The 25,245-nt window shown below is 35.9% G+C and overlaps 6 protein-coding genes across 7 annotated transcripts; 2 read left to right on the top strand and 4 right to left on the bottom strand.

The window, feature by feature from the left end:
• Nucleotides 1–661: 661 nt before the first annotated feature.
• On the bottom strand, nucleotides 662–1,769 carry LOC18050762 (agamous-like MADS-box protein AGL28). Its single transcript, XM_006449690.2, has one exon. The coding sequence runs from the start codon at nucleotides 1,412–1,414 to the stop codon at nucleotides 830–832; it is 585 nt and encodes a 194-aa protein (XP_006449753.1). The 5' UTR covers nucleotides 1,415–1,769; the 3' UTR covers nucleotides 662–829.
• Nucleotides 1,770–2,883: 1,114 nt separating this feature from the next.
• On the top strand, nucleotides 2,884–4,288 carry LOC18050761. Its single transcript, XM_024191003.1, has 7 exons — nucleotides 2,884–2,925; nucleotides 3,003–3,124; nucleotides 3,247–3,297; nucleotides 3,414–3,533; nucleotides 3,614–3,733; nucleotides 3,823–3,964; nucleotides 4,088–4,288. The coding sequence occupies exons 1-7, from the start codon at nucleotides 2,884–2,886 to the stop codon at nucleotides 4,286–4,288; spliced, it is 798 nt and encodes a 265-aa protein (XP_024046771.1).
• A 691-nt stretch (nucleotides 4,289–4,979) lies between these two features.
• Nucleotides 4,980–6,253, top strand: LOC112101080 (probable rhamnogalacturonate lyase C). Its single transcript, XM_024191002.1, has 6 exons — nucleotides 4,980–4,998; nucleotides 5,105–5,221; nucleotides 5,294–5,450; nucleotides 5,568–5,684; nucleotides 5,772–5,895; nucleotides 6,011–6,253. Exons 1-6 carry the CDS (start codon nucleotides 4,980–4,982, stop codon nucleotides 6,251–6,253), a joined length of 777 nt encoding a protein of 258 aa, XP_024046770.1.
• Nucleotides 6,254–6,471: 218 nt separating this feature from the next.
• LOC112100744 lies at nucleotides 6,472–8,828 on the bottom strand. The gene is made up of 4 exons (XM_024190122.1): nucleotides 8,274–8,828; nucleotides 7,796–7,968; nucleotides 7,602–7,712; nucleotides 6,472–7,297 (listed from the first exon to the last, which is right to left on the bottom strand). The coding sequence occupies exons 1-4, from the start codon at nucleotides 8,767–8,769 to the stop codon at nucleotides 6,707–6,709; spliced, it is 1,371 nt and encodes a 456-aa protein (XP_024045890.1). The 5' UTR covers nucleotides 8,770–8,828; the 3' UTR covers nucleotides 6,472–6,706.
• A 258-nt stretch (nucleotides 8,829–9,086) lies between these two features.
• LOC18050760 (glucan endo-1,3-beta-glucosidase 1) lies at nucleotides 9,087–12,374 on the bottom strand. 2 transcript variants are annotated; one of them, XM_024190120.1, is made up of 4 exons: nucleotides 11,894–12,374; nucleotides 10,494–11,771; nucleotides 9,675–9,702; nucleotides 9,087–9,497 (listed from the first exon to the last, which is right to left on the bottom strand). In XM_024190120.1, exons 1-4 carry the CDS (start codon nucleotides 11,949–11,951, stop codon nucleotides 9,326–9,328), a joined length of 1,536 nt encoding a protein of 511 aa, XP_024045888.1. In that variant the 5' UTR covers nucleotides 11,952–12,374; the 3' UTR covers nucleotides 9,087–9,325. The 2 variants fall into 2 exon arrangements, with proteins under 2 accessions (XP_024045888.1, XP_024045889.1); XM_024190121.1 differs by having other exon boundaries at nucleotides 9,468–9,497; nucleotides 9,668–9,702.
• Nucleotides 12,375–15,913: 3,539 nt separating this feature from the next.
• On the bottom strand, nucleotides 15,914–18,997 carry LOC18050759 (5'-adenylylsulfate reductase 1, chloroplastic). The gene is made up of 5 exons (XM_006449687.2): nucleotides 18,851–18,997; nucleotides 18,589–18,738; nucleotides 18,347–18,476; nucleotides 16,537–17,341; nucleotides 15,914–16,445 (listed from the first exon to the last, which is right to left on the bottom strand). Exons 1-5 carry the CDS (start codon nucleotides 18,927–18,929, stop codon nucleotides 16,215–16,217), a joined length of 1,395 nt encoding a protein of 464 aa, XP_006449750.1. The 5' UTR covers nucleotides 18,930–18,997; the 3' UTR covers nucleotides 15,914–16,214.
• Nucleotides 18,998–25,245: the final 6,248 nt, after the last annotated feature.

Raw genomic sequence — 25,245 nt, 5'->3', positions numbered from 1 at the left:
AGAGTGTATTTGAATATATATATATATAGTCCAATAATATATATACAGGAAAATAGTTGATTGTGGAACCGAAATACCGATCGGTATCTAAAGCCGAACCAAACAGAACTAAATTAAATCAGTTGGCTTCGTATTTTGTTCAAATTCTTTTGGGTTTTTAAAAATCTTGTACCGAATGGAACCAAAAGTTTTGGTTTATTTTGATAGCGAGCCGAACCGATGCCCATCATTAGAGTCAATCGACTCATCTTCGACGATTCTTGGTCAGCAAAATTTTAACCAAAACTGTAAAGTAGCAATATTTGCATCACATAACCCGCAATTCCTTCATTTCTTCTCTGATTCCTTCATATGCGAAAGATATGGTCACCAAAATATAGAATTAACGAAATATAAAGCAGTGGTGATTCATAAATAGGAAAACAATGACATACAAGTTATCTCGATGAAGTACCCATTTATTAAGTTTCCTCAAATATTTCAAAATCTTTATTATATGAAGATGAAAATATTATTGGATAAAATTTAATAATAAAAAAGTATTTGGTTGGAGCGAAACCATAGCGCAAGGATTCACCCAAAAGTCACCCCAGCCCGGCCCGGCCCAAGCATATAATATGAACTTCAAATTTACAATGTTGACAATGGCACATTGTGGAGATAGTAGTTAGCTTCACTCTCTAGTTCATGGTAAATGAGTACACAGGACGGACTAACGAACAGAAACATAAACCAGAATTTCTTTTTTCTTTTTCTTTTTTTTACTGAAAATAAATAAATAAACAATAAATAAATTTAAACTAACTTAAAAATGAAGAGTATGTATACGTCAGGCCTTATCTCTTATACCCAAAAAGTCCTTCTCGCAAGTCCTGCGCATGACCATCTCCTCTACTTTCATGGCAACATTTCTTCTCAATTCCTCCAAACAAGATTTATATTTCTCAAGCTCTTCCATATTCAAATCCTCTATCGGCTGTTCCCACCAAAACTCCAATTCTGTTTGTTCTTCGCGCGTGTCTTCCTCTTCGGATTTCTCTTCGCCCGTCAACTCCGTAACACAGTCGTTTTCTTTTATCGCTTCCTTTGAAGAAGAAGAAGAGTGAATATCCGAAACTATTTCATCCTCGATAAACTTATCGATAACGTGATCGCCAAAACTATAGAGCCTGCCCTTGGGGGAGAAGACAATTATAGCAATCTCAGCGTCACATAACCGGCAGAGTTCGCTGGCTTTTTTGAACATGCCCTTACGGCGCTTGGAGAACGCAACTTTACGGCTAGAGTTATTTTCTATCCTTTTTATCTCGATCTTCTTGCGGCCTGTTCCTTTGGGTTTTTTCTTTGGCATAATAACAGTGGAGGAGACCCACGAAGGAGGTAAAGAACGAGAGGACTCTGCTTTTGCTGCCATTCAAGACAAACGAGGAGGAGGGAGATTCGAGATCCCAAGTAATGAGAGATAGATATACATATATATGCAGATTCATTAAAGAGATGGTGTTACATTAAGACATTATTACTATTATATAAGAATAAATAAGATCACAGAGATTTATTTTCTCTATATGAAATTCACCAGTATTAAGAGAAGGTTTCCTATTAAAATTGGCAACTTTTAACCGACTTTAATTTGTGATGATGAAAAATTACCGATAAGCATCAGTGTTTTATCCCTTTTTTGGGGGCAAACGATTTATAAGGAAACAAGATATCTTGTCCCTCTATCACTAGGAAAGAGCACAAATAATTCCTCCGTTCAGGCCTAGGGTTTTAGTTACTAGGAAAATTTAAATTTAGGAAGAACCACAAACATGGCTTAAAATTATAGCCTAACTTATAAAAGTCACCGACTTATTATTAATATTCTTTTAATGTTGTAGTAACAAAAAATAGAAAATTCAGGCAAAATCGACATCTCTAGACTAACAATCAACAAGTTATCGATTGCTTGACAAGCACGCAACTTGCGATTGACATATTTTTATTAATCGCCCATTCTATGAACGATCAACAAATAGTTAACAACTAATCAATGTGTCAATCACTCAATCCATGAAAAATCAAAGAGTGTTTTTATACGTTGACAGTCTATTTATCTCGAAAATTTACTTATAGTAATTTAGTATTTATGTTTAAGAATATCCACATTTTGGGTACTCAATTCAAAATAATCAACCCCAAAGTTGGTCCATTCTTCTAAATTTTTCAAAAATATATTTTCAAAAACCTAAGTAGGCACGTGTCTGTGACCCATAACATTTGCCGTGTTGAAGCATCGTTGTAATGTGTAGGTCAAAAGATGTAATTAATAAAAAAAGTGATAAGGAAAAGAAGGTGATGCGGTTGTCACTCTACTATATATGATATCTTCTTCTTATTTTAATCTTGGATGGTCATCATCGTGGCTTATGATTAGAGTTCTAAAATTAATTGGATTGTATGATGGCCTTTGAAGGGGGGAAAATGGATTATAACCAAGAACTAGCCTAGTTTTTACGATGTAGGCTTCTAATTATCATACGACATCTATTTGTGACTAAAAGAAGATTACAACTCATCACTTTAAGTGGCTCCAAACCTCCAATGCAAGGACAGCAAATTAAATTTAAAAAAAAAAAAGTAATGGTGCATTCAACAGCTAATGCTCACTAATATGGAGCAAAGATTTAAAAGGGTTGATAGAAACAAGAAATTTTCAGATTGATTATAACCAGACAAGAGGAAGCATGTAATTAAGAATTCTATTCTTGCAGAATATATTAATCTTCTTAGTGTTTAACGACCGTTGTTCTAGAACAACATATCTCACGTTTAATAGCTCATCACACCAAAATTAATCTTATTGATTAAGAATATAGTAGTACTTGTTGTTCCCGTGTTATGGCAAAGGAAAAAGTGCAGTTGGTCACCAAAGGATCCAATGTGAGTCAGTGATTACAAGCCCTCATTTTACGATTATTATTATTATTCTATCATAAATCTCATTTGATGTTATGTAGGTGATACTTGACAATGGTTTGGTCAGGCTTACAATATCGAAACCTCAGGGGTATTTAATTGGGATACAGTATGGAGGAATGGACAACCTTTTAGATCTCAAATCAAGTGAATCCAGTAGAGGGTAACTTACAAAATACTGTAACATAATCTTTATAGCCTTAGATGATGTAATCATGGAATGTAATGAGCTAGAGATTGTGATCAGGTTACTTAATTTCAGTTGTTCCTCAATTTAACATGCAGATATTGGGATATCAACTGGAATTTGCCACAGGGCCAGGACAGATACCAACTGTATGCTCGTTTTTTATTTCATTTTCTTGAGACTTCAATTTCATTTTAGACAAAAAAAACTATGAAGAATTTTCAACGAACTGATCAAAGCATAGTTACTTACTTCTGAAATACAGACTCAATGGATCTGAATATAGTGTAATCAATATGAGCAACGACAGTGTAGAGGTTTCATTCAGGAGTTCTTATGATCCATCAATTCAAAGCACCAAATTGCCTCTCAGTGTTGACATCAGGTTGTATGTATATGATATACCACATATATATGTTGCATTCATTCAGATTTCAATAATGAATGGTCATTTTTTCTATTTAGGTATATATTGAGAAGTGGCGTTTCAGGGTTCCACTGCTATTCAATATATGGACGTCCTCCAGGATGCAGGGCCTTTGATCTTGCTCAAACAAGACTGGCATTTAAGTTGCGGCGAGATAAGTAAGATCAATTCCTTATCTCTTTGGAAAGTCTGTGCCTATTTTATATTTTTTGCACTTCCATAACTTTTGTCTTCGAAAAAATTGAAGGTTCCATTACATGGCAATCACAGACGAGAAGCAAAGAATAATGCCTCTGCCAGAGGATCTGCTTCCAGGCAGAGGCAAGCAGCTAATCGTGCCAGAGTCTGTATTGCTTGTAAATCCCATAAATCCTGATCTCAAAGGCGAGGTTGGTAAATGAGCACAAAATTTTCAGAATTTTATTTGTCAAGTTCACAAACACCTAAAATTTGAGGAGATGCTAAAGCAGATTAACAAGGAAATTGACCATCTTTTGCCTGATTGAATGCAGGTTGATGATAAATACCAGTATTCAATGGACAACAAAGATGGCGGACTTCATGGATGGATAGGTTCCGGCCCCATTATTGGGTTCTGGATCATCTTCCCTAGCCATGAGTTTCGAAATGGAGGTCCTACAAAGCAAAACCTCACCGTTCACACTGGCCCTACCTGCTTAGCTGTAAGTTGGTTCGTCATAACAAGATTTTGACGAAAAGGTGTGTAATCAATCTTTAACAATGATATTAAACTTAAATTCAATGTTGCAGATGTTTCACGGAACCCATTATATTGGGAATGAAATCTTAGCTCATTTCCAAGAAGGAGAAACATGGAGAAAGGTGTTTGGCCCAATCTTCGTATACTTGAATTCAACCTCTGATGCATCAAAGGCATACAACTTGTGGATTGATGCCAAAAAGCAGGTACAGTTTCGGTTTCTTTCAGAACATTTACTTTAGTTAGTTTAGAAAATATTTCATGATTTAATCAGTTAAAGCTTCATGCTTGGTTAATCTCAGCGGCTGCTTCAAGAGGCAGCATGGCCATATGATTTTGTGTCCTCACCTTATTATCTTACTGCTAACGAACGAGGTTCAGCTACTGGAAGATTTTTCGTCCAAGACAAGTAATTTTCGCTGCCCCCCAAGTAGAGCTCGTTAGGGTAAAGGAAGATTTACCTAACATTTTACTTAATGTGATTCGAATTAAACTTAAGGTGCAACATTTACAAACAAGCCCTAATATATACTGTTAAAAGAATCTTTTAGTGGCATTTTTCATATTCAACGTATTGACTTGTAATTCACCTTGTGAATATACAAACACAGGTTCGTTTCCAGTTCATTGATTCCGGCTAAATATGCATACATAGGTCTATCATCCGCAAGAACCGAAGGAGGATGGCAAACAGAGAGCAAGGTGACTGCTAATTGAAATATATCTAATGTTCCATCATGTAGATTGGAAATGTTAAGCATTTGATGTTTATTGGGAATGTAGGATTATCAGTTCTGGGTACAAACAGATTCCAAGGGAAATTTCACCGTCAAGAATGTAGTCCCTGGAGTCTATGGACTCCATGGTTGGGTTCCAGGTTTCATTGGTGATTACCTTGACAAAGCACTTGTCAACATCTCTGCAGGTACTGACTACTGACAGATATTTATAATGATTGTATCATTATTATGGCATGATGATCATAAAACTTGTCCAGGGTCACAAACAGAACTTGGAAATTTAACCTATGTTCCCTTGAGAAATGGTCCGACCGTATGGGAGATTGGCTTCCCTGATCGTACAGCTCTAGGTTGCTATGTTCCTGATGTGAATCCAATGTATGTAAACAAGTTATTTCTTAACAGCCCTGAGAAGTAAGCAACTATTTTCTCTCTCCCTCAAACTCCCATGAATTTGATTCAAGGTGATGAATAAACTCGTGGTGACTTCTTTTTGGCCCTTGTATATCTTTCTTTTCTACCATATAACAGGTACAGGCAATATGGCTTATGGGACAGATACACCGACATACATCCTGAATCTGATCAAGTTTTCACCGTAGGTGTTAATGATCCCAAAAAGGACTGGTTCTTTGCTCATGTAGACAGGTCTATCTTCTTTCCCTGAAATGCTTCTTCCAAATTCTCTAGTTCGAAGAAATTGTGTTCCCTGACAAGTATTTGGAAAGTATCTAGGATGGGGCCAGATAACAAGTATCTTCCAACAACATGGACTATCAAATTTCATCTTGATTCTATAATCAAAGGAACTTATAATCTGAGGTTGGCTATAGCATCAGCAACTCGTTCTGATCTTGAGGTAAATGTTACAATGATTCCAAGTCTCAGATTATCTCATATCCTCCATTCTCAAATTTCACTAAATAGGCACAAGCATTATACTACCGATCACCTTTTCCCCCATTTTTGTCCAGATTTTTGTCAACTATATAGACCAAGGTCACCTGGTGTACCAAGAAATGAACCTGGGGATGGATAACACAGTTTGTCGGCATGGAATTCATGGACTGTACCAGCTATTTAGCATTCATGTTTCCTCGTTACTGCTCATAAAGGGAGATAACTCCATGTTTCTTGTACAGTCCAGGAGTGGAGATCCAGTTTGTGGAGTACTATATGACTATCTAAGGCTAGAAGCGCCTACATCTTCTTCATGATATGAATCTTAAGCGAATCCAATTTAAGCTGGCTTATGACCAAGGCCAAAGAAGAAGTGGGAAAGCTTTTACATGGAAACGGGTGACTACTTCAGTGAAACTTTTAAAGAGGCAGCTCATCTCTTCTGTTCTTCAATAGCTTAACACCGTAAATAATGTCATGCATTCACATATGTCAACCGTCACAAGGAAAGAGAACTTTGAGAACAGTAGATGCTACAAAATTCATAAAAGTAATCCACGGTAACAAGTGAAAATACTTGATTAACATTTTAGAAATTTGCAGTAATATGTGAAACCGAATCACTTTATCCACATTCTTTAAAAAAGATGCTGACACCCAGTTGTTTCATCATTTTATCGATACAAGACCGCATATTGCACAAGCATGCAAGTGATGCCCAAAAAACCACCGTTAGTCAATCAATCTTCAATGCAATCATTTACATTGCCTTAACCAATATTATTGGAGATTGTTAAAAGTAATCCATAATGATCACTAGGCAAAACAGGGAGTTCTAACTTCTGCATCTCTTTTCTCACTTTCTTCTCTTTGACATACAATAGACCTGGTATTGCTTCCACACCAATCATGTCAATTCTAACAATCTTGAAATCACGCAAACTGCAGATGAATCGGTCTAGCCGCTTTTGCAGTGTACGATTACCTGACAACATCTTGTTGGACTTAGTATCATAAGTCCATCCATTTTCCCCTGGCCTTAATTCTGTCCAAGCATCAACCCATCCATCGGGCAAAGGAAATTTGCTGTCCAGCTTGTCATCCCAGTTCATATCACCACAAAAGATCACATTCGGATTCTTCTTAAGAAGATTGATAGCCTCCTTTGCCTGTTCTACACGTTCTTTGCTGAACATCTGATCCCACGTGGGAGGGCCTGGGCAGGGACTCTCAAGATGGCTGGTGGCAACAACCAATGGCTTTTTTTCCTGAACCTCAACCTCAGCAACACAGAGTTCTCTCCCCATTATCGAATTTTTGAAGGGTTCACAGGTAAAGGATTTCACCGGCAACTTGCTTAACTGCATATCATACAGCGAATAATTGACACAAGTCTTAGAAAATTTCACCACCCCGAAATTCATCAAAGCCTTATTTCGTTTCTATTTGAAACATAAACCAAACATATAAGAACTGTCATTGGAAGTAGTGAAAGCTAGATCAACTCAAAATTCCAACGTACATTTCAGCACCCAAACAGTAAACGGAGATGTATCAGTATCAAACATGTTGAGTCAAAATGTCCTTCTCAGTCAAGCAAGCATCACACTGTTGAGGTTGCAACATACTAAATGGACCCAAAATAGAGGCTGATAGAAAGCTTACCTGCATGCAAAAGTATCCCCTTGAATCTGCCATTTCATTGGGAACAGAGCAACGATAGCCCTTCCACCAGCTGGACTTGCAAAGTATATCATATATATTCGGAGTAATCTCCTATACAGCAATATGTCCATTAGTAAGATGATATACAATAGCTAAAGTTCATTGTCAAATGCAGGAAATATAATTCCAGTAACCTGAAAACATATGATATCCGGGGAATGCAGTTGAATGAGGTCACCGATTGTTTTCATTCTCGGATGCATCTCCAAGTCTTCTCGGAACCAAACATTATAACTCAGAATTTTCAATGAACCGGAAACTGCCCCTGACTCTGAATTATCTGCACTAGGACCTGGCGTAGTATCGTCTGCTACCACAAATAGAAAGTACCTTGATGTCAAAGATCTGTTCCACATGCAAAACTACTTTTCTAATAAAGTAGAAGTAAAAACCATACAAAACAAAATGTTTATACATTTCAATTTAGATTATTATGAATATTCAGATGTTGAAGATAGAGCTAAGCATTATCTGCTGGCATCGGTGGGATGTCATTGAACGGAACAATAAGCATATATTACTAAAAAAATAATCAAGAGAATGCATAAAACCTAAACGGACCCACAAAACAAGCAAAGGAAAACCAATATTTATCAACAAAAAAAAACTGACCCTTTATTGACACGGAGTTAGTACCACGAAACCCATCAAAATCACCATCATAATCTTGATCCCTAATCTTCCTCTTACCAGTACAAGCCTTCAACTGCAAGGGCAAGAAAACAGACCCAACAGAAGAATCCAGTTCTGAATCAAGAGCCGGATCAGTCAAGTCCTCGAAACTTGATAAGCCAGAGACAGGAGCCCTTGTGTTACAAAGTTCACAGCTTGTGTTGTTGTAAGGGTTGAGAAAAGTGCAGGCTTTGCACGACCACGTTGGAACGGAGACTGATGACTTCGAAGGAGGAGAAAAAGAAGAAGACGGGGTGAGGCAAATTTGACAAGTTGATTTCCGCGATGGGGAGTTTAGAAACGTGCACTTCTTGCATGCCCATGAAGACATACTTGATCCTCTTGTTCTGAGCGATGTAAAAATATTTTTACTTTTAGGGTTTGTAATTGCCGTTTCGAATCGTAGTAGGAATGAATTTGTTAGCAAGAACAACATTTGAAAGCGGGAAGTGGGAAGTGGGAACTGTCTTCCGCTTTTGTAGTTGATAGACACGCACACAGAGAATCCCTCCCTCCCACAAAGTGGAACTAGCTTACTTTGATCCTATGGCCCACTTAGGAAGGACTCTGTACACGTGGGGCTCATGGGGACCAATAGGCAATAAGTGCGTTTGGGGTCGGGAGACCGACATGCCCAACAATTAACGACGTCGTTAGGAATGAGCTAATCTGCCGTATAAATAATCATAAATCCCCATGTTAAAAAGGAGCCTTTAAAGACATACAATGATAATGATCTTGCAAAAAGCCCGCGCTATTATTCCCTTTCCTCGGTGAGAGATTGTTGCAAAATATTGAATATACCACATTAAAGCTAATCTGCTCATCAAAATTATGTTTAATTACAAGGTGCCAGCCACCCCAATTCAATTATCACATTGCACTTCTATTGAATCTACCCACTAAACAACAACTCCCTGCAGCAGCTCTTGATTACCAACAAATTCAAAAGCAAAACAATGATACATTTGGGGGGAAAAAAAGGAAAAAGATTACTGGACACCCCACCACGGAGTCATAAAGGGAATGAATAACAAAATAGAAAAAGCTACAGCATTTGCGCTTATTTGGTTGCCGCGGAGGGAGATGAATCTCAGCCTATCTGCTGCTCCACTTATTTGAGTTGAGTTTACAACTGCCTTCGTCTTATTGCTTACCTTCTTACTGAAAATCAAAACAAAATAATTTTGTTAAGAACATTAGGCTTCTGGCTTCTTTGTTTCTATAAGGAAATTCTGCCCATTTATTGTTATACATTAGGTGGCAACTTCCATCTTATGTAGAATTTCTATAAACAAGAGTATAAAGAATCACAATCGTTGAGAGGGCATTACTTCTCACCTGCCAGGAAATATACAGCTCCCATGACCTGCAAAAGGACGCACAATCAGAAAATGTAATATTATATATATATATATACACACACAAATACATGGCAGTTTAAGCAGGAGCCAAATAACAAAGAGCTTGGACCCCATCTTGCATCAACCCCTTCCCGTGCATACAGGCAAACAGTGAAGTTGCTTTCAATAACATACATGCAAGAAACAAGTTATTTCCAAGGAAAATCATATCCCGGGCCTTCCATTATCTCATAACATTATTATGGCACAATGGGGCTCACAAAATACACAAACCGTTGTCCAAATTGAAATGATTTTTCCCTACTTAAACCAAACAGTGTCTCTCCAGGATCAATATTCAACCTCCAATCAGTAAAAAACCCATGTGCCTCTGTCAGGAAGGAATCACACAAAATTTCTATTTTGCAGTCAGCTTTGCCTCTTGAGAATCCCCTGAAGATTGTGATTGGAAGGTGCCACTATCTTCATCGCTTTACTTTTGTGGACTACTTCTAGTTTAAGACACTTCTCAGTTGCAAAGAAGAATAAACTAAATTTCTAGTACAACTATCCATCTTTAACTTCCCTATTAGTCAGTTCTATGTTTGCCCACAACAAGAATTCAATTTACGAACTACAGATGTCAGAAAAATTAACCCTATTGAAATTTAGCAGATGAATCACTAACTACAAACTATAGATATATAAAAACTACTAAAATCATATCATTAATTGTACTAAAAATCCTATGCTAAAAACAATATCCACGCCTTTTCAAGTTAAACCATAATGTAGTGGGCTAGAAGCTTGCACTTACTTGGGTCCGTTGTGGTGATCATCGCCACGCCCTTGAAATCACAAGACCCGGAAGTCTTCCCTTGCTCATGGTAATAGCTATCAAAGGCATAAGAAGCGTGGCTCTTCACATTATTAGGCTGATAACAAGGTTCCCCAGGTTGAATATCACTACAATTAGCTCTCCCAGGGCCACACGCCCAATCCAGTGCTGCCTGCAATGTCTTTGTATCAACAGCATCCATTGCAATACAATATGTCTGGTTTGTTGTATCGTTGGCCAAAAATGTCCCACTTCCTGACACATGAAGCAAATAAACAGGTGTTGTATTGGCATGAAATAGCCCCCAATTTGCTTCTGATATAGGCGGTGACCTTAAGTCCTCATTGAACAACTCATAAATATACACATTTGAAGTGACTTCTGGGTGAAAAGGAGTTCCACTACGGTCTAAAATATGCTTAATCAAATTTGAATTATATGTATCTGCATTGTCAATAGAAGCATAAGGCTCTTTAGAATCACCCTTCGAAGGCCACCCACTTTCTGTAACAAGAACCATAACATCTGTAATATTCAAGTTCTTCATTGAAAAATAAGCAGCATCAATCATTGCATCAAGCACATTTGTGTAATGGAGCAAAGTATTAGGATCAACCATTTCTTTTGATGGGGTCAGTGGCTTAAACAACGAGTTATCAAGAGGCACTACACCTTTGTTTTGCATAAACACATAATAAGGATAAAGATTCATCATTAAAGGTGCCCCAGTTTTTGACAAGAACTGAAGCAAAGGCAACATTACTGAACTCAAGCTCTGGTTAAAAAAAGCCTGAGAAGGAGGAAATGGATCAAGAATTATAGAAGCTGCATGAGGAGTTGAAATCTTGATCTGGGTGTGCAAATTTGCAGCCACTAAAGCACTATAGAGGGACTCAATGGCTGGAAGTAAAATTGGAGCTGAAGAGGGTACAGTTGTTAAGACCTCATCACCTACAGCAATGGCAGTAATGAGAGTTTCAGGGTAATAAGCAATAACATTTTTACCAATCCAAGAAGCTGCGGTGGTGTTAGAGGACCCAATTGCAAGAAGCTGGTTGTTGGGCACACTGACAATGACCCGGATCTTGGTTTTAGCCAGTGCTTTGAGTAAGTCTGGGTCTGCATCATAAAGCCTGATGTGTGTGATTTTCTGAACTTGCAAGAAGGAAACCAAGTCCGTGGGAGAGAGTAAATTTGAAACATCGGTGCCTATGTTCACACCAACAAATGGTTCCTTGTCTGGGTCAGCTGCTTTAGCTGCAAAAATTTTAGTGAACAAATGTGTGAGAAGCAGTAGTAATAAAGACCTCAAAAATGGATCTTCAGTAGTGTTTGCCGAATAAAAGCTTGATCTTCCAAATTGGGTTTTGAGATATTACCTGTGTTAAGTACCGTAAGGTAGAAGATGATAAAAAGGGTCAGCTTAGGGTTTTCCATTGAAGCCAAGATGGAGCTTTACTTCTCTATCCCCTGCTTCTGGAGGTTCAGCTCCAGAACCTTGCATTATCTTTTGGGATTATTTTCTCTAATATTTCGGAGTTCTTGGCGGGTCTTACTTGAGAGGCTTTGATTTGTTTTTGGTTACTGACTTGAGAAATGTACAGTATGAAGAAGAAACAGGACATTCATCAAAAGATATCTTGATTTTGGGGGCTAACTTCGATTCTTGCTTCCCAAAAGATGTGTTTTTCAATTTACTAGCTCAGTATCTCTGGCGATCACCAAATTGACCTTGTGACTTGTGACTGAGCCGACAGTATGGTAAAAATGCTCTAGCAAATTCCACTTCTTTATTAGTTTGTTTTAACACTTCAATTCATTTTCCATTGGACTGGTTGTGGTTGCCTAGTTGATGACTTGTTTTTTTTTCTTTTTTGAGTTTTTTTATATATTTTATTTTATAATTTTATAGGTTAATGTGCGGACCGTGTGGTCGAGATTGGGACTGTAACTTTTAGTAAAGTTAGAAGGACCAAACGATGACTTAAAAATGGCCGTTTCTGGACTTCCAGGCTGGCATTTCCAGAGAGACGTTGCTTGCAGCAGCAGGCAACAACATCAATGCAACCTTCAACAGTTTTCACTCAAATATTTAACATCGTTTTAGAATCCAGAGCAACTAATTGAAACTCAGCACTTGCCATCCTACTTGCTATTCAACACAAGTTGTTGCCATTCTTTCTTTCTATGTCTAATTGAGTGATACAATCTGTTTGGTTGAACAAGAAAAAGAAAATAGGCCCGTTTGAAAGTTGAAACCCAATTGAATTGACAAGAAAATTCAACCCACATTATTAAAAGGAAAAATGAAATGGGTGACTGCCAGCCAGAAGTAGACTCAGGACAAAAGCAGAGCCAGTGTTCTGTAGTGCCAACAGTCCAACCAAAATTACAGTAGCTCCGGTACCATAAACAGCAGAAAGTCACGGGCAACATACCCAAAAAAAATGTATCACATGTGGGCCAAGATTACTATGAAGTAGATGCATTATATGGTCAGTGTTTACTATTTACCTGTGCGAAAGGTAACACATAAGGGCCACTCGGCTTAAAGTGAGCCGCTGCCTTCGTACTAGTAAGAGGAGCGGTTTGAGCTTACATCTAGGGACTCAATTTTTTTTTCCCTAAGACCCTAACTATATAGTTAGGTAGAGATAAATTTATCACTTAATATTAAGTATACATCCCATTAGGTAAAATATTAATAGCATTCTAATAATAATATATATGCAAATCAGTGTTTAAAAATAAACAAATAAATAAGACAGAAAGAGAGTATAAGAAGCATTCAAATATTTAAAACAAAGGAGCCTCAAAATCTTGACAGTTGGCTACTTTATTTCGTTCCTTTTTTTTTTTTTTTCAAGTTAGTGAAAGTGTAGTTAATGATGATAATAATGATGGTTGCAAAGGAATACGTCAATCGGGGAAAAAAAAAAAGACAGAAAGAAAGAAAGAAGGAAAAAAGGGGATTGAGTGCTTGAGTTTGAGTTGATAAATATTTGAATTTAAATCTCTTATTTTGTGTCAGCAAACAGCAGCTTATCTAAGGGTAAGGGCAAGAAGACTCAAATTTCTGTTCAACAACCAGTGGATTGCAGGTTGCCAACCGTAGCATCCAACAGCCAAAATTGTTCGGATCAGTAAATAAGAAATTATCTATAGTGTTGGAATCAAAACAAAAAAAAATGAGAAAGTTTAACAAAAACTAAAAACTTATTTATAATGTTGAAATTTAAAATAAAAAAAAAGGATTATAAACCCCAAACAGGTGGTTAAATTAATTGGAATTTTAGAACTCAATATGAGAAAGTTTAACCAAAACTAAAGATTTATCTATAATGTTGAAATATGATTAAAAAGATTAGGAACATTATACTCAAAACTTGTTAAATTAGTTGGAATTTTAGAACCCAAAAATGAGATTAGCCAAAACTAGAGACTGATAAAAACAATTTGGAACAGCCACCCAACACATTGGTATTTAATCAAAAGTGTAAGAGTGTAACTATTTTATAATTTTTTCACAGTTCATTTTGCTATATTTAAAATAAAATTTATTTAAATATTTTGTTTCATTCAATATCCTTTATATTAATTATTTATAATTTTCTTTATTTTAAATTTTTTCAACAAAAACAAATTACATGAATGGACAACTGGTACTAGTTGTCTGAGTCACTAAAGCAGGTTGTATCTCATACAATGCTGCGCAATAGGATTAGGGGTGGGCAAATAACTCGATACAGTCTCAAAAAAATTGGGTTCAGATCGAATCAGATTACTTGTCCAATCCGATCAGGTGGTACTTTACGCAACTCGATCCAATATGAAAATACAATCATGTTGGGTTGATACACCCAACAAAAAAAACTTAATCGTGACTCACTAAAACACAACACAACATTTAGACCAAATCCACGCGCCCAAATAAGCAAACACACACAGAGATAAGAGATACTAAATATAGACGGCACAACAGTAGACAACACCCTCAGTAGCAGCTAGTTGTCATCGACTCACCAACACAACCCTGCGAAGTCGAGCCATTGCAAGTCTGCAACCGTCGCTACAACTTGCTCCACCTCGACCAACAGCCACTGTTACCAAGTTCCTCCAACTTATTTTTGTTAATGGTATATTATTATATTATGTTAAATAGTTAATTTTAAAAGTTTGAACTTAAATGGAAACAAATTGTATAATGAGGTTTATTGTTTAAATTCTAATCCTAACCCCATCTGATCCGAGCTCACCCGAATTTTTTATCCGATCCAATACGAACATATTTAGATGAGATTGAATTATAGAATCAAATTGAATTCAAATGATTTTTTTTTTCCAAATTAATTACCCTGAAACCCCATTGAGTTTGAAACCCCATTGAGTTTATCCAAACCGGATTTTGCCCACCCCCAAGTAGGATGGCCTTTAGTTAAAGTGTAAAGAGCCTGATAATGTGGAATGCATTAATTTGTTTTTTTTTAATTCTTTAAACGTTTTGGGTTGTGTAAAGCCACAAGTACTTTGTTTGATTGATTAAAGTGAGGAAAGATGCTTTCTGAAATCAAGAAATTGAAAATTGGAATCCTAAGAGAGCTTCAGAGTTTTCTTTCCTGAAACCCTCGTGCATAAAATAAGTTATTTTTAAAAAATAAATAAAATAAACCTCTTTCCTACATTCTAAACGTCCTCAAAATTGGAGTTTTATGGAAAGGTTTCGGGACCTTGGACCCCAACTGAGAGAGCTAATTTCTAAAGCAAATCTATAATGTGACCAACTATTCTTCTTCCTCTAGCATTTTTATTGCCTAAAGCTATTAAACTCTGATCACATAATGGTTATTGATGTGTCACCGCACTGGCAAACATTAACTTAAGAATCCTTTTTTTAGTGACATTGCCCATTGTTGATTTTGGCTGACACATTTCTTCTTGTGACATCAGAGAACTTCAATGTTGATTTGCATTTAATAAAAAAAAAAGGTGCAAAATCTTGTTTTTGCTGTTATAAGCCTACAATGCTTCTTCCAACCTTGCACCATGGGGTCTTTGATTCTGTTTTAATGGATCACTAGCCTCTTAAAAAAAATTAAAGAAAAAGAGTTTATATTATTCGCTGCATCAATGTATTTTAGATTCATTCCGCATGGATGCGGAAGACCCACATGTCATTCACAAAAGAGTTTACGACAGCATCTGGATCAGGAGAACAGGCACCAGCTCACTTTGTGTTTGTGGAGGAAGCCAGTTTAAGAGAGAGTGCCCGAGTCATCCTGAATCATTGAGCTTTACTTAAAATATCTGCAGGTGGATTTTTAGGCCCACGTCAAATGGGGGACACATGGCATGACACTCCTGTCTCCTAAAGCACACCAGTCAGTCAATACGCAAGAATCTTTCAGACACAATTAAGTGTACTATTATTATTCATTTCTAAGTTTTCACCAACAGCTGTTCTCATACTCCTGAAAACAATGTTATAACACACTCCGACTGAAGGAAAATCTTTCCAGAAAGGCATTTGAAAAAATAATTGCAAAAAAGACCCTTACACCAAAAATACACAAAAACGCCCAAAGTCCATTACAGGCCCCCGGGGTTCTAGGGCTGGGAAAAAAAATTTAATTGTGATGAATTCCAGCTCCTACCACTTTGCATTTTCCAATCGGCTGTATTGCTGCTAAATCTATGATTCAATTACCGGAGGGCATCCACAAAAGCCATCAGTGAATCTACATCCCTCTTTTCTGAGGGGTACTTTATCGGCTTTGAAGAGTGTTTAGGGAAGAATAGTATTGTTGGGAAGCTTCCCAGCTGCAATTTTTGCTTTGCATATTCCTTCTGGTCACCATCTGCTCTGAACTTGCCCACCTTCACACCATTCCCTGCTAACTTGTCAGCCAGCTCAACATACGATCCTTCCATTGCCTGTTCAAATTCACACAAAAGCCAGTTCAGGCTTAAATCCCATAACCAATGCTGTTATTTGAAATCTGATTTGCATAAAAACATCAATTACCTGGCAGAATTGGCACCATGGGGCATACAGCACAACAAGCCATGGCTCTTGTCGATTATCCAGTCTTGCCAAATTCTCCATTCCCGTTCTATTCAAAGTCACCAAGTTCTGAGAGTTGAAAATATCAGCAACTGCTTCACTTGCATTGCCAGCCCCATTACCATTGCCATTCACTGCTGCATCTTCCTGTTTTATATTTCCCTTGTGGAGGCCACACTCCTTAGCCTTGGCATCCTCCCACCACCACCTTCCTTCTCTTTCATGCTGTCCTGGAAGGACAGGCCTTGTGCATGGCTCACACCCAATTGAGATGTACCCTTGTGAGTGCAAGGAATTGATGGGCACATCCATAGTTCGAAGGAAGTTCCAAATGTCATTTCCCTTCACATTAGCCACTGGATTCCACTTCACCAGGCTGCCAACCCCACCTTCCAGCCCCTCAAAAACTGGATCCACCTGGACTACAGGGATTTCAGACCTAGTACCTGGAGACTGATCTTTCCTTTGGCCAGTGATCCAGGCACGCAATCCCTTGAGGGCCCTCCGAAGGGGCCTCACTTTCCTCACACGGCAGCACTCCTGGTGCCCATCCTCATAGAAAGAGAAGAGCCCCTTGCTCCTCACTAATGCCTGAACTTCAACAGCATCGGGAAACATGTATTCAATACGTATGCCAAAATGTTTCTCAACTTCATCAAAGAATCTATATGTTTCTGGGTTTAGCCTTCCAGTATCCAGGCTAAACACCCGAAATGGTCTACCAGTTAAATGGGCATACTCGATCAAAGCAACATCTTCAGCACCACTGCAACATAAAAATATCCATCCATATGAGTATTTGATTATTATAAGTAATTGCTCTCAGCAAGGCTACGTCTATGGTATCCAATTTACAGTTAAACAAATTGATTGTCACACCCCCATTAATATTTTGTCAATATCATCAAAAAAATATCATTACCATGTGCTAGTGCTGCCAGCTGCAGCAGCAGCAGGTACAGGAAAGTCTAAAATAGTTCAAAGCAATGCACAGTGATTTGTACGGATATGATGTTAAATCACATAATAGTAAGGGTCAGGTTGGTAATGTTGTAACTTTTAAAATAATGATTTTTAACTGTGCTGTAAAAATAACCAACCGTGAAGAAAATCAATTAAATATTTCGCAAATTTTATTTTACAATTATTGTGAGTTCTAGAAACAGCCTATGTGTTAAGTAAATTTTACTATTAAATTAATGTAACAATATAAATGACTGAATTGAACATAGAACAACTTACGTGTTTATAAGTATGTGTATAAAATATTTCTTATTATGTATATATAATAATTGATAGCTAAAATAAATATTTCATATTATTTTTATTTTGATATCTCTGTGTAGTTATAAGAATTATAATGTCTTTAAAATTAATAACTTTATTTCTCAAAATCAAATTTTAAAAAGTTACTCTTTCAAAATTGGTTGATCCTTCAAAATTTAATTTTACCAAAACTAATATTCTAAAAAGATTCCACAGCCTCGTAATTTATCTTGGTCACTGCATTAAAAATAATTATCAAAGATTATGACAATCTTGGAGTTGCTCTAAGATAGAGTATGAATCACATTCATACTCTTAAAGTCATAAATAGTAAAAAGCTCATTATAATTTTAATCGTGTGGTTATGAAATGGCAGTTCAACATAGCCGGACCCTTACCCAAAACATATCATAAAAGCAAAGTGAAAAGATTTCCTTCTATTATCGACACAACCAAATTCTACAAAAAAAAGGGCAAAATATAAATAAGTAATAATAAAAATTACCTGAAAGCAATCGCTATGTCATTTCCAAACTTTTCAAGAGCTCTATCCATGATTTCAAGAGGTGACGCATTTTCAAGCTCCTTAGCCAATTGCTCAAAATCCTCCTCCCCTTCTACTTTCTCCGCCACTTCTGCAAAATCAACAATCAATCACGTCAACAATAAATCATTGTTTGTATTTCTAGCAAAATTATATCACCATTTTTATTTATTAATTTTTTTAAGACGAAAAGTTCAAATTACCAGGGGTAGCGAGAGTTGCTGCCAGAGGCACCACGGAATCGTTTCGTTTTGGCTCGGCATTCAACGGTCTTACTAAACTACGTCGTTGAGAGAGGCTCGTGGAAGCCACGTTTGCCCGGTCCACTAACCGGAAAGAACCGATTTGTGAAACTGAAATCACAAACAAAATTTAATTGAATAAAAGAAAAACAAGCTCATTTTCTTTTCTTTTTTTCTTCTTCTAATTTTGTTTAAAATTAAAATACAAATACAGAAATCATACCTTTAATGTCATTTGAAGAACTAGAAAGAGCAAAACTGGAGCTTGAAATTGAATTTGAAGAAGTTACAGCCAGGGCCATGATTATTGAAGTTTTGTGTTTGTGTTTGTGTTTGTGTGGGAGAATGGTACACGGAGATTAGAGAAGTTAAATAACGGGGTGTAGACGGGGGCCGAGTTTCTAGGTTCATTGAACCTAGACGTGATTCTAAACGCGAGGCTGCACGGCGCGTTTTCTTACGTGGCATGTTGTTATTGGCTGGGGGTACAATCCAGTGTCCTCATTGCTTTCGTCAGGCTATGGTGCGCGGTCAAAGAGAGAGAGGTCAATTAGGGCTGTGCTGTGTGGCTTGTGGCCTCGGGGGCCCATTAAGTGACGTATCTGTATGCTGATTGACCGATCACCTACGTCCATTTATCGTACACTACATAATTTTTTGTGATTAAAGGGTGCTGGTAAAGTTACAGGTTCTGTAACATACAGATCCAACTTAGCCAGCTCCTGATTGGTTAGCTAGCTACCAAATACAAGTAATTGCATGTTTTTTCTCCTATGCAGGATCGGTGTGGTGCATGCATTGGATGCGTATGTTACAGAATCTGTAACATAGCAACCTCCGTGATTCAAGATATTTAAAACCATATGTCATGTTATGTGGCCTGTGATACAGTAGGACTAGTTAGAATATGCTCTACATCTACATACATACATACAAATTTGTTTTTTTCGTTGCGATGAACACGTGGCAGTCACAGTCTCACAGATTTTGAATTTTAATTGAAAATGACACCATATGTACACCATTTCCAATTGTAACACTTTTTCGCTCTAACTTACCGTGTTCAATCAAATTGGGAGGAGGTGTCGAGGTAGGCTCATCATGTGTTAAGAGGAATGCTTCGAAAAATGTCAGGCGGCGAAGCTCGGTTGGTCTTCAGGAAACTTCCTAAAAAAAATTAAAATAAAGCTTCTGGCGCAGTCGCCGTAATTGAAATAATCAAGGTGAGGTAACGGACAACCTAGTATTATCGAAATCTTCGTTAAATTTTAGGTAAGTGCTAAGTTAGGGCAGCGCCTATGTTACATTTGTTGCAACAAACATTCCGATGATATGGACCGTTGGATTTGTAATTTTTCAAATCCAACCGATGTCAAGAAATTTAACACAGAATGAGGTACACGTGCAATGATCAAACGATTATTATAAAGCAAATATGGGCAACGTCTCGAAACGGTTCTGGAAAATTGCTGTTAACGGGGTAATGGGTAATGAAATTGATAGGGGGAGAAGGAAAGTGATGAGCGCATATTGTGGGCATGAAAAATAGGAGAGGGAAAAATGAGGAGTAATTAGGGTTTGAAAGAACGGAAAATAACAATAGCACCAAATGATATTATAAGCTTCCACTTTCAATTTTACAAGTTCACTTAAATTTGGAAACCTAACAAATTGCTGCTCACTAAAACCGAAACTAGAGCCACCCGAATATCACTAAAAAACGAATATAGTAAAATTTGAAACCTCATCTTCGCAAGTTGTCTTGACTAAATAATTCCACACACATGATTCATTACTATGACTTGTTCCTTATTATTTTAATGCCTTTATTTGAAAAAAAATTCCTAAAATCAACCCTAACAAAAGTTGGGGTGAAGCGTATGGTTTAAGGCTGTAATCAAAAGTTGGATTGAAGCGTATGATTTAAGGCTAAAGAAACAAATTGACAATTTTCAAAAACCTTCATAGTTTCTCAAACTGCATCTCCTCCTCATTTTAATAATCAGTAGTAACATACAGACCTAGAAATGATCTCTTGTTTTTTTCAGCCTTTAACTAATAAATTCCAATATAAAACTATGAATATTTCTTTGATAATGTTAGAGAAGGGAGATGTTGCTTCCTTCAATAAACGGAGCAAGAGAAAATGGATTCTAGAAGTTTGACAGCCACATTTCAATTGGGATGGAAAAAAATTAAATTTCAAAATTAAATTTTGTTTTTGAAATTTTCATGATATGCCGCTAATATTCAACCGGCTATTATAAGGAATGAGTCATTGACTTTTACTTTTAACACTTTTTGCAACTGGTTCCAATCGGTTTCAAACATGTTTTAAATATTTCTCCTTATCGTCACGTGTTGCTTTTACGTTGGTCAATTGATCACGTCGTTATTGTTACTTACACAAAATGTAACATAAGCTTACCCCTAAATTAGATTACACGTAACTTAAAAAGAGATTTTAAATTTTAAGGTTATTCTTTTTTTATTACTTAAGTTATTATAAAATAATAAATAAGTGCAGTAAATATTATACTTTAATATTTTATTTAAAGAATTACAAAATCTTACATTTTATTATTTTTCAACCATGAATTTCTAAACTTCTCTTATCTCTCTGCAAATGAAGTTCTAAAGAAAGAAAAAGAATAAAGAATTAAATTTGTTCATTTTGAAACCTAAGGAAGTATGCTCTGCACTTGCCTTATTGCAAGGATCCTGTGCATCAGAAAACTTTTTGATAATTTCTTATCTGGTTTGGTACCCTGTTTTAGACCAAAGGAAAGTCTGTTTTGGGTTATATAGCCCGAGAAAGAAAATGTTTTAAAAGGTTTTTTGGTTCTCCATCTTAGTATATTGACGGGAAACCGACGACGTAAATTCCAGAGGTGATCCTGAATAGGCACTAGTCTGGTCTGCACTGTCGGATAACAAGTCACGCACTTTTATGGTATCAGAGCATATAAAATATTATTTTTATACCTTTACTTTAAGGACAAAATTATTAATTATCAATAAAATTAATTATTAAATAAATATTAATCATTATACTAAATAAAATTTCATTCAATTAAATATTATTTAAATTTATTTATTAATTATCGATAAAAATTAAAAAAATTAAAAATTTGTATGTCACCAAGTAAAAGTAAATTTTATTATTTAATATTTGAAATATCTTTGATTGTCTGTATGTATGTATTTATGTATACATGCGTTTGTATGTATGTATGTTTGTCTGATAATTTTTATTGATAATTAATAATTAAAATTAAGTTGATATTTAATTGAATAAAAAATTGTTGTAATATGTAATATGCATTACATAAACCCTAGGTTACATTTTTTTTGTGTAAATGTAAACTTTTGTTTAATACAATAGTAAAAATCATTAAGCTTTATCAAGATCTATTCGTTTTTTTTTTCCTTAAAGTAAGGTAAATTAGTATTTTGTAGGCCACCTAAAGGCCAACTAATAGAAAAGTAGTAAAATATAATATTTTATAATCCTGTAATAGTAAAATGATATGAATTGCACCCAATTATTATTTCAATAATTAATTATTATTTCAATAACAACTTTAGTAATAAAAAGAAAATAACTCTAAATTACACTACATGCAAATGTTTTTTTTATTTAAAAAAAGATAAATTTTGGATTACCCCCTCTTAAAATGATAATCTGTAAAATATCATCAAGTTATTATAAACTTCAACTTACCTCCATTTTAGTTTAAAAAAATAAAGGTAAATCAAGGTGGATTATTATTAATTTTTCATCTTGTTAAAAAAATGAGGTAAGATGAAGTTTATTGTAGTTTATAAGATATGTCAAAAATAATCATTTTATGAGGGGGTAAAATGATATCAACCAGAACGAAATACGACTTTTTCAATTGACAAATCAAACAGGCGAATCTAACCAATGATATTGATGGTTGGATGGCAATTTGAACTTTTTTTTTTTTTTCAAATTAGAATTTGAACCCCGAACTGACAATTAGATGAATTACGACCTTTCGGGCTCAAAAGGGGTGCATACATCATTTTAAATTCTTTATATCTGGCTGCTAAGGTTAAAGGCGATGAGAGAGGGACCGCTATCAAACAATGAGACTAATTAAAAAATATGTATACAACTTGGTATTTTTTGAGCATTTATAATTTACATTAGTACAGAATATCATGATTGATGGACCAATTAATATATGACTGCAACTACATATTTGGTACTACAATACATTTTTTCTATACCAATATTAATGAGATGATTTCACAATATTAATGCATGAATAACAATATCTTATTTTACATCATTTAAGAAATAAATTTCGTATTCTAGACTTTCTTAACATATCAATCTAATGATGGTATTACATAACACATGAGCCCTGAAAAAGACCTGCTCTCACTTGCTTGGGCCGGGCCGGGCCGGGCTCAAGTTTTATGCAACCCCAGTGATCCATTTTTTTTTTCAAAATTTATTATTCATTTTAAAAAAAAAAAAAAAAAAAAAAAGATCTCTTCGGCTCTCGATCCCTCTGCCTCGCACAGTTCGTTTGGTAGGTGTTGGCTCTTGAGGTGTTCCTGTGGGTTGCGTCTACGTGATGTTTGGCTGAGGACTGCCGAGTGCTGGAATGCTGGAGTGCTGGCTGTCGGTTGGCGTTTTTTGAGAAAAGTTAAATGAAGGGCCAATATTTAAACTTTGTAGTCAACAAAAAGTTGACAACTTAGACGGCTTTACCTCACATAATGGGACAATTATTTTTGAAAAATATTATACAATTTCCCTCAATGCAAAATAAACTTTAATAGTTTGAATTAGGTTTACAAATTACACACATGGTATCATGATCTTCATATAAATATATAAGGTTTTGGTCTTTTTATACCAGCCCTACATGTTGCGAATTTATTAAAATAAAGACACTAAAAATATTATTTTAATTAAATTCTTCTAGTCTATATAAGGAAAACAAAATAAACGATATTGAAATTAAAAAATAAATAAAAGAAACAGCAAAATAACTTCAAACAAAAGAATGACCAATAAAGAAACGTAAATTTCGACTCGAACATTGGGTAGAACAACTCTAACATTTTAGGTTTTGTTATGGATTTAGTTCTTCTTATTGCAAAATTCGAAATAATGTATTATATACTCAAAATTGACACTTATAGCTTTAAGTTACAAGTCACAAACTGAAACAATTTGAACTTTTTCTTCAGAAGCACTGTAATTGAACCAAAAGCCGCTTATGGGTTTGTAGCCACAGTGATTGAGATGTCTATTTAATTATATTTTAACGTGATCTGAGCTTGAACTGTAGAATGCTTTAATTTATGACGAACGAAGGGCTTTATCTGCTGCCCTGACGGAACGATATGGCTTTAATTTAATGGAGTCTGCAGGATAGGTTAGCCGACCTTGAAGTAGAAGTCGACTCTATGAATCTTCACGTTAAGAGATGCAAAGGAGTCTTGAAATTGTCTGGCGCTCTCCTGGTGGGTTGCAGAAGAAAATTATCTTCACTTAGAAATCTAAGTTTCGGCTGTAATCTTCAAAGGGCAATCCCCTTCTCATTATAGTTTAAATTGCAACGGCCATTTCAATTCAATTGGTGCAAAGATGCTCTGTTCTATTTTTATCTTATTTTATTCCGTTTTTCATTTCTCTACTATGATTTTTTTTTTCTTATTGTTTTCATATGACTGAGCTGCTTAATTAATTTATTTTTGCCACCATACGTTTACAAGGAAAAATAAATCGTATGACTGACAAAAAAATTTTAGGAAGAAACAGAAAGAACGAACAAAAGCCCAAAATTGAACCGGACGAAGTTTCCCTTGAAAAACGCCAGGGTCCACGGAGCCTACAGCCATGATTTCTCGAGGTGTGTTTCCAGATTCACTAAACCTGGACGTAATTCTGAAGTAGTGGCCCGACTACTTCATTTTTTTCCTTAAAAACAAATTTGATCTTCTAGTTATACACCGTTATACTTTAGCCTCTATCAATTACCTTTTTAACATAAGCGGATCCTTAAATTAATAGGCTTTTCATGCAGAGAAATGTTTTTTTAATACTTGCACCTAATTAGCAGTGGGTAAAATTATTTCAACTTAAAATTTTGAGACATTATTTTTCACACCACTGGGTTTATTGAAACTAATAGCTCAAAATTTATATCAAGTGAAAGGTTTAAATTGTAATTGATATGTACTTCAAAATGACCCTTTCGAATTCCTCCCCCACCAATGCAATGACAAAAGGTACCAACTTTTGCTGTAAAAAGTGTTGATAAAAAAATTTCCCCAAAACCTCTCTCTCTTTTCATCTCCTTTTTCTTTTTTTTCCCCCCTCACGAATTTGCAAATTGAGCCAGCTTAATTTGTGAAGGAATCTAGGGTTGTCCCCTCCTACCAATACAAGTCCAACCAGAAGCAATCAAACACTCCAAAAAGGGGCTCCCTCGTGTCCACAATTTTTAGGTCCATACATCGGGTTTTTGATTGGATACGTGTCTTTTAAGTTGTTAAAGTGTAAGGCAATTCTTGTATTGAATTTGGACCACGTCCTTTTACTTTTTATCACAACCCCATAAAAAATCTATT

Source organism: Citrus clementina, unplaced genomic scaffold, assembly GCF_000493195.1.
Source record: "Citrus clementina cultivar Clemenules unplaced genomic scaffold, Citrus_clementina_v1.0 scaffold_2, whole genome shotgun sequence".
Lineage (NCBI taxonomy): Eukaryota > Viridiplantae > Streptophyta > Magnoliopsida > Sapindales > Rutaceae > Citrus > Citrus x clementina.
Note: the sequence above shows the minus strand (reverse complement) of the source record. Positions and strands in the feature narration are given on the sequence as shown.